This window comes from Protopterus annectens, chromosome 11.part0, assembly GCF_019279795.1.
Source record: "Protopterus annectens isolate FY-2018-M chromosome 11.part0, PAN1.0, whole genome shotgun sequence".
NCBI classification, from domain to species: domain Eukaryota; kingdom Metazoa; phylum Chordata; order Ceratodontiformes; family Protopteridae; genus Protopterus; species Protopterus annectens.
Window position 1 is genome coordinate 1,398,654,995 of NC_056745.1, and position 17,777 is coordinate 1,398,672,771.

The 17,777-nt window shown below is 39.7% G+C and overlaps 1 protein-coding gene across 10 annotated transcripts in view; it reads right to left on the reverse strand.

Annotated features, from left to right (window-relative positions):
* The window catches only part of LOC122815864 (F-actin-monooxygenase MICAL2-like), a gene marked incomplete at its 3' end in the record, with an annotated part of 2,588,394 nt that overhangs the window by 1,389,924 nt on the left and 1,180,693 nt on the right, over nt 1–17,777 (reverse strand). For all 10 annotated transcript variants that reach the window (XM_044088691.1, XM_044088682.1, XM_044088687.1 and 7 more), the window contains 1 exon segment: nt 15,754–16,011. In XM_044088691.1, coding sequence (XP_043944626.1) covers nt 15,754–16,011 — 258 coding nt within the window.

The following is a 17,777-nucleotide window of genomic DNA, read 5'->3' on the forward strand; positions in this document are numbered from 1 at the left end:
CATTCAGACCTCAAAATAAGCATGAAGGGACCAAAGGTGGAGGTGTATTCATCTTCATTAAAACCAAATACACTTTGAGACTGATCAAACAGCATGGCTCTCTCAAACAACTCCATGTCCAATTAACTACTGGGAAAGTACCATACCACATCATCACTGCTAGTTATAGATCCCACAGCATGAGCCAGGATAAGCACACCGCCTACCTCAATTTATTGGAATCCCGCATGCCATACAGCCCAACACCTTACCCATGGGAGATTTCAACTATCCTTCCATAGAACATACACAAACAAAAACATGCTCGCCCAGAGGTTCCTAGACTTTATTAACACAAATGCTCTGGAACAGATAGTCTGCACCCCCACTAGGGGCTCTAATTTTCTGTACATAGTACTCACCAACATGGAGGGGGTCAGATGCCCTCCCTGGTTAGGTCAGACCACAAATCAGTCTCACTTGAAGTAACTACTGGAACTGACATTCTCAAAGGAACACAAATTATACAAAACTTTACTAAAGCTAACTACAACCTACTAAGCAATGGTATAAAAAGCTTCATACCACCCGCAACTACAGACATCAATTATCACTATGCAGAAGTGTAAGCAAATTCCCTATACAAACACTTAAGTGAGTGCATAAACTCTGCTGTACCTGACCGTATCAAAACCAGGCCTTCCTATAAAAACAAGCCACTGTGGTGGACTTCAAGTCTAAACAGATTATATAACAAGAGGAAGGACATGCTGGGCAAAAGCAAGACAGATATCACTCTGCAGAAGAAGAACTCCTACTCCTAAGCCTAAACAAGAAAATCAGAAAATGTATAAAGTCTTCTAAAACAAATTACAAAATTAAAATTGCATCCCTAGCAAAGGATAATCATAAGGCATTCTTTAACTATGTCTGAAGTCTAAAAGGGAATGCCCAGCTATGTGCCAAACTGGTTGTAGATGGTGAGACACCCCTGCACTGGCCCAGTAATCAAGAAGCCTCAATCCTCACCACTACCACCAGTGAGGGATGTGCACATTGGGAGGATGACAAGTACACACACAGTAAAGTACGATTTCCCTTAAGAGCACACAGGGATCACAGTCAGTCTGTGGCTGGTTTCTCCCTCTTTCTCCAGATCACCAATAAGACTCCCCACTGCCACAGCTATAGAGCTGAGTCCTTAGCCAAGGTTCCATGCCAAGTCCTCCCAACACTCTCTCTGTCCAATCAGTGCATCATGTCCCTGTCCAAGTAGCTGATACACACACACACACACACACACACACACACACACACACACACACACACACACACACACACACACACACACTTTGAGATTTGATTTATACACAAACATACACCTGGGAAAGACTGGCACATATTTACTAGCTATGCCCCCTTCTGCCCAGACCATAAGGTAGTTAGCACTACCACCAGAACCCCTTATCAGCTACTTTAAGGCCCTTCCCAAAGGGTGACCAATCTTACTGTGTAATGTTACTATTATCCAAATGGTAAGTGTGAGCAAGACTTGAAGGCTATTGAGGAGTGGCCTGTACAGTGTCACCAAATACATATGCAAGTACTCTAAGAGCTAAAATATCTATAAACAAACCAGCCACAATTAAAATGTTTAAATATATTTAATAAAAAACAAGACAATATTCAGTAACTCAGCATAGTTACTACAGAGTTCAGAATCACAGGAAATATTTTAAAACAAAATTGCAGGACAGTATCAAATAAATACAGACATCTAAGTTAATCTTTACTATATTCCTAATGATATCTAAAAGACTCTACCCAAGTCTTACAGAACAAAGCAAATGCTGATGAGAGGATGTTGTCAGATCCAAAGACAAATACAAAATGCACAGACTCACTCTCTGAGATGGTTCTTAAATTAATAATACACATTACTACTGGGTTAGCCAGAATGACATCACTCTTTGTCACCTTCTCTGTGTCAAAATTTCGTATCTCCCAGATGTGCAACTGCTAGGAAGTAACACAGCAATAAAAAACACTTTACATTTGAAACCTAGTAACTATTTCTGTTTCAAGACAATAGATAAACCCCTAGCTATAGACATCCTGTCTCTTTGCATTAACTAACTTTTATAATACAGTCATAAACGATTTCACCTTATTTACTTGAAATTTTGCAAGTTAACTCTATATGTTCCAACTTCTACCATTAAAACACACATCTGCACAGGTATATAGTTTATACACATTTCTGCTCTTTTCCAGCAGGGAACACTGTGGTTACATTCTTGAAGCACAGTACATAACATAGAGTTCAACACACACTTCTGCACCAGTAGTCTAATATCCACATAACATATAGTTCTCTTACATTTGTAAGACGAGCCTATGGATCATATTAATATTCACAAATGACAAATGATTATTTACAAAATTCCAAATAGCTGGGCTGGCAGTGTTAAATTTCTATTTAAATCATATTAATATTTTCAAGTGACATATAATTATTTACAAAATTCCAGCTAGCTGGACTCCCAGCATTTTGGTTTGTCACAGATGGGATCACTCATACGACATTGGAAGATATCACCAACCTGCCAGCTGTCAGATTCAGTGCAAACTTCACTCCCCTATCCCCACCTGCCATATCCCAAAGCATACCTGAAACCAGCCCTCTGCCTAATATCTCTAGAGTAGAGGTCATCTCAAAAACACAGCCTCAATGGGATGAGATAATATCTCAGGTTGTTTACTAAACAAGCTAAAATAAGAAATCTTGGACCCATTTGGCGTTCTGTTTAATCATAGCTTGAGAACTCACTACATTCCTACAGAATGGAGAACAGCAACAGTAATCCCCCTACACAAAGGGGAGCCATCAACTGACCCTGGGAACTACAGACCCATAGGTCTAACCAGCCTCATCTGCAAAGCCATGGAATGAATTATCATGGACCTTATTCATATCCTTATCCACCATGACACAGGCAATCCCCAAACACTGGCTCCAGCCCAGTTTGTCTTTGTTAAGGGTAGATCATGCTTATTATACCTGGTAGACTTCTTGGAGAATGTCAGCAAAGCCACAGATGAAGGTAAGACTGTGTACATGGCCTATTCCAACCTTCTCAAGGCTTTCAAAACAATTCCTCACTGTAGCATAATTGAGAAAATCTCCCAGATAGGGAATAAACCCCACATTATTATGTGGGTAGCCAAATGGCTCGCTGACATAAAAACTCCGTCAAAATTGGTGACTCCACCTCCACCAGTAGACCCTTCACCACTGGAGTACCACAGGGGTCTATGCTGGGCCCCTTACTGTTCGATATCTATTTCTCAGAGGTCCAGGCCAAAGTAGATGGCTTTTGGTTCACCAAGTTCGATGATGATCACCAAACATATAATGGGAAATTCAGTCATACACCTTTAAGGTGGACTTTTTAACATAAATAAATTACATAATAAGATGAAAAGACTGATCGCAAAATGAAAGTAATCCTCCGCTCACCACAAAGGGAATTTAAAACAAGTTACAGAAAAATTTCAGACATGCCACTAAAAAGTGTAAGGTTATAATGAAATTCAAACTACAACCCCCACCAAAGGCAACAAATCCTTCTCTGACTATATCAGGAAATTCAGACATAACACTCAGCACTTCTCAGAGCTTGTATCTAATGGTAAGACTTATTCTGTGCCTAAAGACAGCTCCAGCATCCTAGTGAACAAATTCAGTTCCAATTTTATCCTGCTTACTTATCCAGCAGCCCCCCCCCCCCATGTGTCCACCTCCTCCTCACATTTCTTGATCAACTTCTGTTTGCACTATTAAAGAATAAGAATACTGCTTCCATGTGTCTGGACAATGTACCTGGCTGTTTCATAGTAAGTGTGCCAAATATAGTTTTGCTCATTTCCTTCTGGATCTTTTTAATCAAAGCCTCTCAAATGGTTACATATCAGATGCTTGAAGAACTACCATAGTGTATCATTCCTTAAGGGTGGCCCAAAAATCATAAGCCTAACTGGTGTCATCTGAAAAGTCAAGGAGTGTCCCACAGTTGCACTTAAGAATGAAATGAAGACATAGGGAACATTCAATCCACTGATCCAAGTCAATTTGGTTTTATCAAAGGTAGATCTTGTCTATTCAATCTATTTGATTTTTTCCACAGGGTCAATGACGCTAAAGTCAGGAGTCTTTCTGTCCACATGGGTAGAATTAGCTTAAGTCTTCAAAATAATCCCTCATGCAGAAATTATCAACAAGCTCATCAAAATCAACTCCAAACCCCACATTATCTAGATGAATAGCTAACTGACTTGCCAGAAAAAGTCAGAAAGTAAGAGTTGGAAGTGCCTCTTCCTCATGAAAGAATTTACTAGTGGTGTCATCCAGGGCTCTATCTTGGGGCTTTCCTCTAACACAGCTACACTTCTGACATCAAGTGAGATGTTGATATGGCTGGATAAGTTTAATGATGATTACAAACTGGCGACTTTCATGTGCACTCCTACAAATACTCACATACTCCAACAAGGGCTTTATCAAGTTAATTCCTGGTGTACTGCCCTTGGGCTCAAGTAGTATTCCTCTAGTTCATACCATATTAGGAAAACTCCAATAAAATTGATGCAGTCATCACAGATCTGGGTACTTTTGTTGACAACAAATTGTCCTTTGACCATTATGTTTCAGTTGCACAGAAGAAATCATTCTACTTGGCTTCATTCTTTTCCAAAAACCTTTCCTTTAGAAGCAAGGAAATCATAATAATTCCTCTTTCTTTACATCTCCACATGAGACCAGTCTTGAAATACCATGGCCCCTTTGACATATATATATATAAAACACACATCTGCACAGGTATATAGTTTATACACATTTCTGCTCTTTTCCAGCAGGGTACACTGTGGTTACATTCTTGAAGCTCAGTACATAACATACAGTTCAACACACACTTCTGCACCAGTAGTCTAATATCCACATAACATATAGTTCTCTTACATTTGTAAGACAAGCCTATGGATCATATTAATATTCACAAATGACAAATGATTATTTACAAAATTCCAAATAGCTGGGCTGGCAGTGTTAAATTTCTATTTAAATCATATTAATATTTTCAAGTGACATATAATTATTTACAAAATTCCAGCTAGCTGGACTCCCAGCATTTTGGTTTGTCACAGATGGGATCACTCATACTACATTGGAAGATCTCACCAACCTGCCAGCTGACAGATTCAGTGCAAACTTCACTCCCCTATCCCCACCTGCCATATCCCAAAGCATACCTGAAACCAGCCCTCTGCCTAATATCTCTAGAGTAGAGGTCATCTCAAAAACACAGCCTCAATGGGATGAGATAATATCTCAGGTTGTTTACTAAACAAGCTAAAATAAGAAATCTTGGACCCATTTGGCATTCTGTTTAATCATAGCTTGAGAACTCACTACGTTCCTACAGAATGGAGAACAGCAACAGTAATCCCCCTACACATAGGGGAGCCATCAACTGACCCTGGGAACTACAGACCCATAGGTCTAACCAGCCTCATCTGCAAAGCCATGGAAAGAATTATCATGGACCTTATTCATATCCTTATCCACCATGACACAGGCAATCCCCAAACACTGGCTCCAGCCCAGTTTGTCTTTGTTAAGGGTAGATCATGCTTATTATACCTGGTAGACTTCTTGGAGAATGTCAGCAAAGCCACAGATGAAGGTAAGACTGTGTACATGGCCTATTCCAACCTTCCCAAGGCTTTCAAAACAATTCCTCACTGTAGCATAATTGAGAAAATCTCCCAGATAGGGAATAAACCCCACATTATTATGTGGGTAGCCAAATGGCTCGCTGACATAAAAACTCCGTCAAAATTGGTGACTCCACCTCCACCAGTAGACCCTTCACCACTGGAGTACCACAGGGGTCTATGCTGGGCCCCTTACTGTTTGGTATCTATTTCTCAGAGGTCCAGGCCAAAGTAGATGGCTTTTGGTTCACCAAGTTCGATGATGATCACCAAACATATAATGGGAAATTCAGTCATACACCTTTAAGGTGGACTTTTTAACATAAATAAATTACATAATAAGATGAAAAGACTGATCGCAAAATGAAAGTAATCCTCCGCTCACCACAAAGGGAATTTAAAACAAGTTACAGAAAAATTTCAGACATGCCACTAAAAAGTGTAAGGTTATAATGAAATTCAAACTACAACCCCCACCAAAGGCAACAAATCCTTCTCTGACTATATCAGGAAATTCAGACATAACACTCAGCACTTCTCAGAGCTTGTACCTAATGGTAAGACTTATTCTGTGCCTAAAGACAGCTCCAGCATCCTAGTGAACAAATTCAGTTCCAATTTTATCCTGCTTACTTATCCAGCAGACCCCATGTGTCGAGCTCCTCCTCACATTTCTTGATCAACTTCTGTTTGCACTATTAAAGAATAAGAATACTGCTTCCATGTGTCTGGACAATGTACCTGGCTGTTTCATAGTAAGCGTGCCAAATATAGTTTTGCTCATTTCCTTCTGGATCTTTTTAATCAAAGCCTCTCAAATGGTTACATATCAGATGCTTGAAGAACTACCATAGTGTATCATTCCTTAAGGGTGGCCCAAAAATCATAAGCCTAACTGGTGTCATCTGAAAAGTCAAGGAGTGTCCCATAGTTGCACTTAAGAATGAAATGAAGACATAGGGAACATTCAATCCACTGATCCAAGTCAATTTGGTTTTATCAAAGGTAGATCTTGTCTATTCAATCTATTTGATTTTTTCCACAGGGTCAATGACGCTAAAGTCAGGAGTCTTTCTGTCCACATGGGTAGAATTAGCTTAAGTCTTCAAAATAATCCCTCATGCAGAAATTATCAACAAGCTCATCAAAATCAACTCCAAACCCCACATTATCTAGATGAATAGCTAACTGACTTGCCAGAAAAAGTCAGAAAGTAAGAGTTGGAAGTGCCTCTTCCTCATGAAAGAATTTACTAGTGGTGTCATCCAGGGCTCTATCTTGGGGCTTTCCTCTAACACAGCTACACTTCTGACATCAAGTGAGATGTTGATATGGCTGGATAAGTTTAATGATGATTACAAACTGGCGACTTTCATCTGCACTCCTACAAATACTCACATACTCCAACAAGGGCTTTATCAAGTTAATTCCTGGTGTACTGCCCTTGGGCTCAAGTAGTATTCCTCTAGTTCATACCATATTAGGAAAACTCCAATAAAATTGATGCAGTCATCACAGATCTGTGTACTTTTGTTGACAACAAATTGTCCTTTGACCATTATGTTTCAGTTGCACAGAAGAAATCATTCTACTTGGCTTCATTCTTTTCCAAAAACCTTTCCTTTAGAAGCAAGGAAATCATAATAATTCCTCTTTCTTTACATCTCCACATGAGACCAATCTTGAAATACCATGGCCCCTTTGACATATATATATAAAACACACATCTGCACAGGTATATAGTTTATACACATTTCTGCTCTTTTCCAGCAAGGTACACTGTGGTTACATTCTTGAAGCTCAGTACATAACATACAGTTCAACACACACTTCTGCACCAGTAGTCTAATATCCACATAACATATAGTTCTCTTACATTTGTAAGACGAGCCTATGGATCATATTAATATTCACAAATGACAAATGATTATTTACAAAATTCCAAATAGCTGGGCTGGCAGTGTTAAATTTCTATTTAAATCATATTAATATTTTCAAGTGACATATAATTATTTACAAAATTCCAGCTAGCTGGACTCCCAGCATTTTGGTTTGTCACAGATGGGATCACTCATACTACATTGGAAGATATCACCAACCTGCCAGCTGACAGATTCAGTGCAAACTTCACTCCCCTATCCCCACCTGCCATATCCCAAAGCATACCTGAAACCAGCCCTCTGCCTAATATCTCTAGAGTAGAGGTCATCTCAAAAACACAGCCTCAATGGGATGAGATAATATCTCAGGTTGTTTACTAAACAAGCTAAAATAAGAAATCTTGGACCCATTTGGCGTTCTGTTTAATCATAGCTTGAGAACTCACTACGTTCCTACAGAATGGAGAACAGCAACAGTAATCCCCCTACACAAAGGGGAGCCATCAACTGACCCTGGGAACTACAGACCCATAGGTCTAACCAGCCTCATCTGCAAAGCCATAGAAAGAATTATCATGGACCTTATTCATATCCTTATCCACCATGACACAGGCAATCCCCAAAAACTGGCTCCAGCCCAGTTTGTCTTTGTTAAGGGTAGATCATGCTTATTATACCTGGTAGACTTCTTGGAGAATGTCAGCAAAGCCACAGATGAAGGTAAGACTGTGTACATGGCCTATTCCAACCTTCCCAAGGCTTTCAAAACAATTCCTCACTGTAGCATAATTGAGAAAATCTCCCAGATAGGGAATAAACCCCACATTATTATGTGGGTAGCCAAATGGCTCGCTGACATAAAAACTCCGTCAAAATTGGTGACTCCACCTCCACCAGTAGACCCTTCACCACTGGAGTACCACAGGGGTCTATGCTGGGCCCCTTACTGTTTGGTATCTATTTCTCAGAGGTCCAGGCCAAAGTAGATGGCTTTTGGTTCACCAAGTTCGATGATGATCACCAAACATATAATGGGAAATTCAGTCATACACCTTTAAGGTGGACTTTTTAACATAAATAAATTACATAATAAGATGAAAAGACTGATCGCAAAATGAAAGTAATCCTCCACTCACCACAAAGGGAATTTAAAACAAGTTACAGAAAAATTTCAGACATGCCACTAAAAAGTGTAAGGTTATAATGAAATTCAAACTACAACCCCCACCAAAGGCAACAAATCCTTCTCTGACTAAATCAGGAAATTCAGACATAACACTCAGCACTTCTCAGAGCTTGTACCTAATGGTAAGACTTATTCTGTGCCTAAAGACAGCTCCAGCATCCTAGTGAACAAATTCAGTTCCAATTTTATCCTGCTTACTTATCCAGCAGCCCCCATGTGTCCACCTCCTCCTCACATTTCTTGATCAACTTCTGTTTGCACTATTAAAGAATAAGAATACTGCTTCCATGTGTCTGGACAATGTACCTGGCTGTTTCATAGTAAGCGTGCCAAATATAGTTTTGCTCATTTCCTTCTGGATCTTTTAATCAAAGCCTCTCAAATGGTTACATATCAGATGCTTGAAGAACTACCATAGTGTATCATTCCTTAAGGGTGGCCCAAAAATTATAAGCCTAACTGGTGTCATCTGAAAAGTCAAGGAGTGTCCCATAGTTGCACTTAAGAATGAAATGAAGACATAGGGAACATTCAATCCACTGATCCAAGTCAATTTGGTTTTATCAAAGGTAGATCTTGTCTATTCAATCTATTTGATTTTTTCCACAGGGTCAATGACGCTAAAGTCAGGAGTCTTTCTGTCCACATGGGTAGAATTAGCTTAAGTCTTCAAAATAATCCCTCATGCAGAAATTATCAACAAGCTCATCAAAATCAACTCCAAACCCCACATTATCTAGATGAATAGCTAACTGACTTGCCAGAAAAAGTCAGAAAGTAAGAGTTGGAAGTGCCTCTTCCTCATGAAAGAATTTACTAGTGGTGTCATCCAGGGCTCTGTCTCTGGGGCTTTCCTCTAACACAGCTACACTTCTGACATCAAGTGAGATGTTGATATGGCTGGATAAGTTTAATGATGATTACAAACTGGCGACTTTCATGTGCACTCCTACAAATGCTCACATACTCCAACAAGGGCTTTATCAAGTTAATTCCTGGTGTACTGCCCTTGGGCTCAAGTAGTATTCCTCTAGTTCATACCATCTTAGGAAAACTCCAATAAAATGGATGCAGTCATCACAGATCTGGGTACTTTTGTTGACAACAAATTGTCCTTTGACCATTATGTTTCAGTTGCACAGAAGAAATCATTCTACTTGGCTTCGTTCTTTTCCAAAAACCTTTCCTTGAGAAGCAAGGAAATCATAATAATTCCTCTTTCTTTACATCTCCACATGAGACCAATCTTGAAATACCATGGCCCCTTTGACATATATATATAAAACACACATCTGCACAGGTATATAGTTTATACACATTTCTGCTCTTTTCCAGCAGGGTACACTGTGGTTACATTCTTGAAGCTCAGTACATAACATACAGTTCAACACACACTTCTGCACCAGTAGTCTAATATCCACATAACATATAGTTCTCTTACATTTGTAAGACGAGCCTATGGATCATATTAATATTCACAAATGACAAATGATTATTTACAAAATTCCAAATAGCTGGGCTGGCAGTGTTAAATTTCTATTTAAATCATATTAATATTTTCAAGTGACATATAATTATTTACAAAATTCCAGCTAGCTGGACTCCCAGCATTTTGGTTTGTCACAGATGGGATCACTCATACTACATTGGAAGATATCACCAACCTGCCAGCTGACAGATTCAGTGCAAACTTCACTCCCCTATCCCCACCTGCCATATCCCAAAGCATACCTGAAACCAGCCCTCTGCCTAATATCTCTAGAGTAGAGGTCATCTCAAAAACACAGCCTCAATGGGATGAGATAATATCTCAGGTTGTTTACAAAACAAGCTAAAATAAGAAATCTTGGACCCATTTGGCGTTCTGTTTAATCATAGCTTGAGAACTCACTACGTTCCTACAGAATGGAGAACAGCAACAGTAATCCCCCTACACAAAGGGGAGCCATCAACTGACCCTGGGAACTACAGACCCATAGGTCTAACCAGCCTCATCTGCAAAGCCATGGAAAGAATCATCATGGACCTTATTCATATCCTTATCCACCATGACACAGGCAATCCCCAAACACTGGCTCCAGCCCAGTTTGTCTTTGTTAAGGGTAGATCATGCTTATTATACCTGGTAGACTTCTTGGAGAATGTCAGCAAAGCCACAGATGAAGGTAAGACTGTGTACATGGCCTATTCCAACCTTCCCAAGGCTTTCAAAACAATTCCTCACTGTAGCATAATTGAGAAAATCTCCCAGATAGGGAATAAACCCCACATTATTATGTGGGTAGCCAAATGGCTCACTGACATAAAAACTCCATCAAAATTGGTGACTCCACCTCCAACAGTAGACCCTTCACCACTGGAGTACCACAGGGGTCTATGCTGGGCCCCTTACTGTTTGGTATCTATTTCTCAGAGGTCCAGGCCAAAGTAGATGGCTTTTGGTTCACCAAGTTCGATGATGATCACCAAACATATAATGGGAAATTCAGTCATACACCTTTAAGGTGGACTTTTTAACATAAATAAATTAAATAATAAGATGAAAAGACTGATCACAAAATGAAAGTAATCCTCCGCTCACCACAAAGGGAATTTAAAACAAGTTACAGAAAAATTTCAGACATGCCACTAAAAAGTGTAAGGTTATAATGAAATTCAAACTACAACCCCCACCAAAGGCACCAGATCCTTCTCTGACTATATCAGGAAATTCAGACATAACACTCAGCACTTCTCAGAGCTTGTACCTAATGGTAAGACTTATTCTGTGCCTAAAGACAGCTCCAGCATCCTAGTGAACAAATTCAGTTCCAATTTTATCCTGCTTACTTATCCAGCAGCCCCCCCCCCCATGTGTCCACCTCCTCCTCACATTTCTTGATCAACTTCTGTTTGCACTATTAAAGAATAAGAATACTGCTTCCATGTGTCTGGACAATGTACCTGGCTGTTTCATAGTAAGCGTGCCAAATATAGTTTTGCTCATTTCCTTCTGGATCTTTTTAATCAAAGCCTCTCAAATGGTTACATATCAGATGCTTGAAGAACTACCATAGTGTATCATTCCTTAAGGGTGGCCCAAAAATCATAAGCCTAACTGGTGTCATCTGAAAAGTCAAGGAGTGTCCCATAGTTGCACTTAAGAATGAAATGAAGTCATAGGGAACATTCAATCCACTGATCCAAGTCAATTTGGTTTTATCAAAGGTAGATCTTGTCTATTCAATCTATTTGATTTTTTCCACAGGGTCAATGACGCTAAAGTCAGGAGTCTTTCTGTCCACATGGGTAGAATTAGCTTAAGTCTTCAAAATAATCCCTCATGCAGAAATTATCAACAAGCTCATCAAAATCAACTCCAAACCCCACATTATCTAGATGAATAGCTAACTGACTTGCCAGAAAAAGTCAGAAAGTAAGAGTTGGAAGTGCCTCTTCCTCATGAAAGAATTTACTAGTGGTGTCATCCAGGGCTCTATCTTGGGGCTTTCCTCTAACACAGCTACACTTCTGACATCAAGTGAGATGTTGATATGGCTGGATAAGTTTAATGATGATTACAAACTGGTGACTTTCATGTGCACTCCTACAAATACTCACATACTCCAACAAGGGCTTTATCAAGTTAATTCCTGGTGTACTGCCCTTGGGCTCAAGTAGTATTCCTCTAGTTCATACCATATTATGTAAACTCCAATAAAATTGATGTAGTCATCACAGATCTGGGTACTTTTGTTGACAACAAATTGTCCTTTGACCATTATGTTTCAGTTGCACAGAAGAAATCATTCTACTTGGCTTCGTTCTTTTCCAAAAACCTTTCCTTTAGAAGCAAGGAAATCATAATAATTCCTCTTTCTTTACATCTCCACATGAGACCAATCTTGAAATACCATGGCCCCTTTGACATATACTTCTACAAACATCTTGTCCAAATAGAAAGGCACAGAAGATTGTTAACCAAGAAAATTATCAAAATAAATTCCCTAAGTTACCCTAATAGATTAAAAGTCCACCCACTGTTTTATATCTCAAGCAGGCATATTTCAAGTTATTAAAGATCCTGCCATGCTTCATCTCCTTCGCCTGTGAAAGATTAAAGGCATCATGAACATATGCACCAAGGACCTTAACCATCACTGGTACATAAACAGGACATGCTGTAGAGACAGATTTTTAACTAAATGTATTTTCTACTTACGGAATAGCCTTCCAAAATATGATAAACAAGCAACACATCAGGTATCTTTAAGATGGCTCAGCATATGTGAATCTCTATTTGTAAATTCAGCTTCATTCCTGGGATACGTAGTATGGCTGTCCTTGATTGGGCAGTTAATACTTCTTACATATATTGAGCTTGCACTGCCTAGGCTTCTTAACAGTCATCTACAAAGCATGACTAGTATAAGCTCTTCCAGGGCTAAGCAGTCCAGTTGGGTTGTGGGGGACAACATAGGAGATAAAGCCTTGGCCCTGAGTGCCCCAAATCCTTGACAGAATGGACTGAAGGGATGTTAACTATGATAAGCCTGGGAGGAATTAGAACTAAGCTGGTCAAATGTGGTAAAGGTGGTATAAACACCTAGGAATGTATCCACTACAGTAGAAGCTTGGAGGACTACCTCCTCCAGGCCCAAGACCCCCATAGAAATAGATGACCACAACAGGACTAAATTCTCACCAGTCACAGATGAGCACCACCTATTAGAGACTAGAGAGGTTATAGACAATGTCAATCTACCTTAAGGAAGCATAGGCCTCAGACAGTTCTTCAAACAAAATGTCAGGCAAAACTCTAGCCTAACCACCAGGCACCAAGAGGAGACCTCTTACAAGTCCTGCACTGAGCTTCCTTCCACTGTGCATGTTAAACTTGGAAATAAAGTCAGACAATATCCAAAAAAAATATGAATACAGGACCAAAGAAAGATGGAGATCCATACTGTTCAACTGGCAAGAAGGAATCGGCAGCACAAAATAATCAATAGCTGATACCACTGCATGTGTTATGGCAGTCACCCATCTGTCCCCTAGTTCAGAAACTTCAAAGATAAGACTGGTATAAAAGATAAACCAATCATAAGACCCATCAAAGAAGGTCCTTACACTTACATTTAAATTATGTCATAAGTGTAAGAACTTCCCACTTTAATACCCACATTTTTTTTGCAAAAATGTTTTAGGATATTTAAATATATGTAGGCAACATGCTAATATACAACAAAAACATGAAGCAGTATTTCTGTGAATGTGATATATATATATATATATATATATATCTTCTTCTTTCGTCTGCTTCCGTTAGGGGTCACCACAGTGAATCATCTGTTTCTATTTCTTCCTGTCCTCTGCATCTTGCTCTGTCGCACCAATCACCTGCATGTCCTCTCTCACCATATCCATAAACCTTATCTTAGGCCTTCCTTTTTTCCTACTACCTGGCAGCTTCATCCTTAGCATCTTTTTCCCAATATATGCTGCATCCCTCCTCAGCACATGTCCAAACCAATGTAATCTTGCCTCTCTGGCTTTGTCTCCAAACCTTCCAATCTGGGCTGACCCTCCAATATACTTATTCCTAATCCTGTCCACCCTCGTCACACCCAGTGCAAATCTTCACATCTTTAACTCTGCCATGTCCAGCTCTGACTCCTGCCTTTTTGTCAGTCCCACTGTCTCCAACCCATATAACATAGCTGGTCTCACTACCCTCTTGTAGACCTTCCCATTCACTCTTACTGGTACTCGTCTGTCACAAATCACTCCTGACACTCTTCTCCATCCACTCCATTCTGCTTGCACTCTCTTCTTCACCTCTCCTCCACACTCACCATTACTCTGAACTGCTGATCCCAAGTATTTAAACTCATCCACCTTTGCCACCTCTACTCCCTGCATCCTCACCATTCCTCTATCCTCCCTCTCATTCACACACATATATTCTGTCTTAGTCCTGCTGACCTTCATTCCTCTTCTCTCTAGAGCATATCTCCACCTCTCCAGGGTCTCCTCCACCTGTTCCCTACTCTCACTACAGATCACAATGTCATCTGCAAACATCATAGTCCACGGGGACTCCTGTCTGATCTCATCTGTTAACCTGTCCATCACCACTGCAAATAAGAAAGGGCTCAGAGCTGATCCTTGATGTAATCCCACCTCCACCTTAAACGCATCCGTCACTCTCACCACAGACCTCACCGCTGTCACACTACCCTCGTACATATCCTGTACCACTCTTACATACTTCTCTGACACTCCAGACTTCCTCATACAATACCACAACTCCTCTCTAGGCACCCTGTCATATACTTTCTCTAAGTCCACAAAGACACAATGCAACTCCTTCTGACCTTCTCTGTGCTTCTCCATCAACACTCTCAGAGCAAACATCGCATCTGTAGTGCTCTTTCCTGGCATGAAACCATACTGTTGATCACTAATCATCACCTCCCTTCTTAACCTAGCTTCCACTACTCTTTCCCATAACTTCATGCTATGACTGATCTATTTAATCCCTCTGTAGTTACTACAGCTCTGCACATCACCCTTATTCTTAAAGAAAAATCGGTACCAAAACACTTTTTCTCCATTTGTCAGGCATCTTCTCACTTTCCAAGATTTTATTAAACAATCTCGTTAAAAACTCCACTGCCATTTCACCTAAACACATCCATGCTTCCACAGGTATATCATCTGGACCAACAGCCTTTCCATTCTTCATCCTCTTCATAGCTATGCTTACTTCCTCCTTGCTAATCCACTGCACTTTATGATTCACTATCCGCACATCATCCAACCTTCTCTCCCTCTCATTCTCTTTATTCATCAGCCTCTCAAAGTACTCTTTCCATCTGCTCAACACACTCTCCTCGTTTGTGAGTACATTTCCCTCATTATACATATATAGAAATTTATATATCTATTTACCTCCAGTAAACTGTCGCCAACAAGCGCTACTATTAACTTATGTCCTTGCCGCTCCCGAACCAGTGCTGCATTTTCAGATGCATACATGCATGTAAAATCAAACATGTCCACATCAGGCTGTCCATAATGGTTAATTGCAAAGTCCAAGGTGGGCAGCTGGTAGTTAGTAGCAAAATCAGCAGCTTCTCTTGCATAAGACTGCAGAGCTTCTTGGTCGACATTGTCACTGCTGAGAAGAACTTCAGTATCAATGTAATCCTAAAAAAGAAAAAAAAAAGAATAGAAAAGTATAATGTATAAAAGTATTAATCAGATGTAAGGCACCTTAAAGCATCATCCTTTAATGAGTATTTCAAAATTACATGACCTGATCTGAAAAACTGCAGGACTGAAAGGCAAATGGAATTCTATATTCACATTTATCAGGAAAGTCATGCTAACAAGAATGAGCCTCACTGCCTCTCCAAAGGACAGACAACTTGAAGAAGGAATTTTAATACAGAGAGTGACTAGGTTCTACTCAAATGACCCATTGTTTGCTTACTAAACAGCATGATGACACTGCACAACCAAACATATTTTCCTGATTCCCATTCAAATAAGTGATGCTTTACCCAAGCATTATTTTTAAAAATTCTTTGCCATATATTTCCAAAGCATTATGCCTTATGTTTTTAAATGATGTCACCAATTCTTGTTCATTTATTTTTTGCAAGACTGCAACATTTTGAACTCTACCCATTTCCTAGATGTACTGTAAACCTCCAATCAACCCTTTCCTTAGATAATGCATATTACATACATTTAGCCTTCTGTTCTCTTTAGCCTCTCCTCTATGTTTAGTCAGTAATTTTGGCAGCAAACTCATTGCGCTTTAGCTCAAGTTTCAGCTGTTGAAACTCCTGACATTCATCAAAAATTAGCATGTTAGGAGATCAGCACTTCAGCTGCTGCACTTTCAAACTAAGTGCCATCAAATTAAAGACATTGGTTTTAAAGAAAGACAGCTCCCCTGCTCTCTACTATGGGGGAGGAGTACACATCCACCACATCATGCATTCCTTACATATATCAAGCCCAAGACTGCACTATCATGGAAAGAAGGTAACAGTCTATAATCACCAACAGTGTTAGCTCTCATTACCCTCCACTTGTGAGATTCAGTCAATAGGACAGTTTATGAGATAAATTCAAGTAGCTGCCTCTTAATTAATTATCCTTTTACTTAACAGATGACAGTCTCCCAATGGCATCTCTACAGAAGACATACATGCTTCAACTTTATAGCATAAAGGCTTTTTCCAGTGCATCACATTGTCTTGTTTGTAGTCTCTACTCTTACGTTACCTACATACTTTATGGTTATCAGAAATTCTGAAATGATAAAGTCAGTCTATATTTTAACTCTGATATTATCCACATAACATGTGCAACTTTCAATTCTTGTGACTTTCTCCTGGATGCATTATTCTGAATTTCTGTGCACTGAACATAAGCAGCTATATTGCTGATCACACTCAAAACCTTACTTTTCTTCTTTTTGTGGATCAACATGTCACCTGCAGAAGGATACTGTTTTTAGCTTCATTGCAAAATTACTAAAACATATATTATAGTAATGAACCCTGCAGTACCAATTAAAAGTTTCTTTTTCTTTAGGGTGCACTGCTACTACTTTATTTGTCCTATGCAAAAAGTGAATTAGATCCACTAACCTGAACTTCATCTTATAAAGCAGCACTGCCTTGAATCCTGTGCCTCAACAGGCTACGGGCTGATTTTAGTAGTCATTCCAGGTCTACTTCTAATGAACGAAAGACCACTTAACCGAAACTTACTTGATCGCAGCAACAACAGCGAATGTTGAATTAACCAAATGTTTACATCACCGGATATTTTTACAGAGAATGGAGGCACTTGTCCAACATTCAACCTAAAAACCCACCACAGAATGTCAAACCTACCCAGGTGGGGGAGCTGTGACCCCCACACCTTCCCAGATATATATACCAATTCTGAGATTG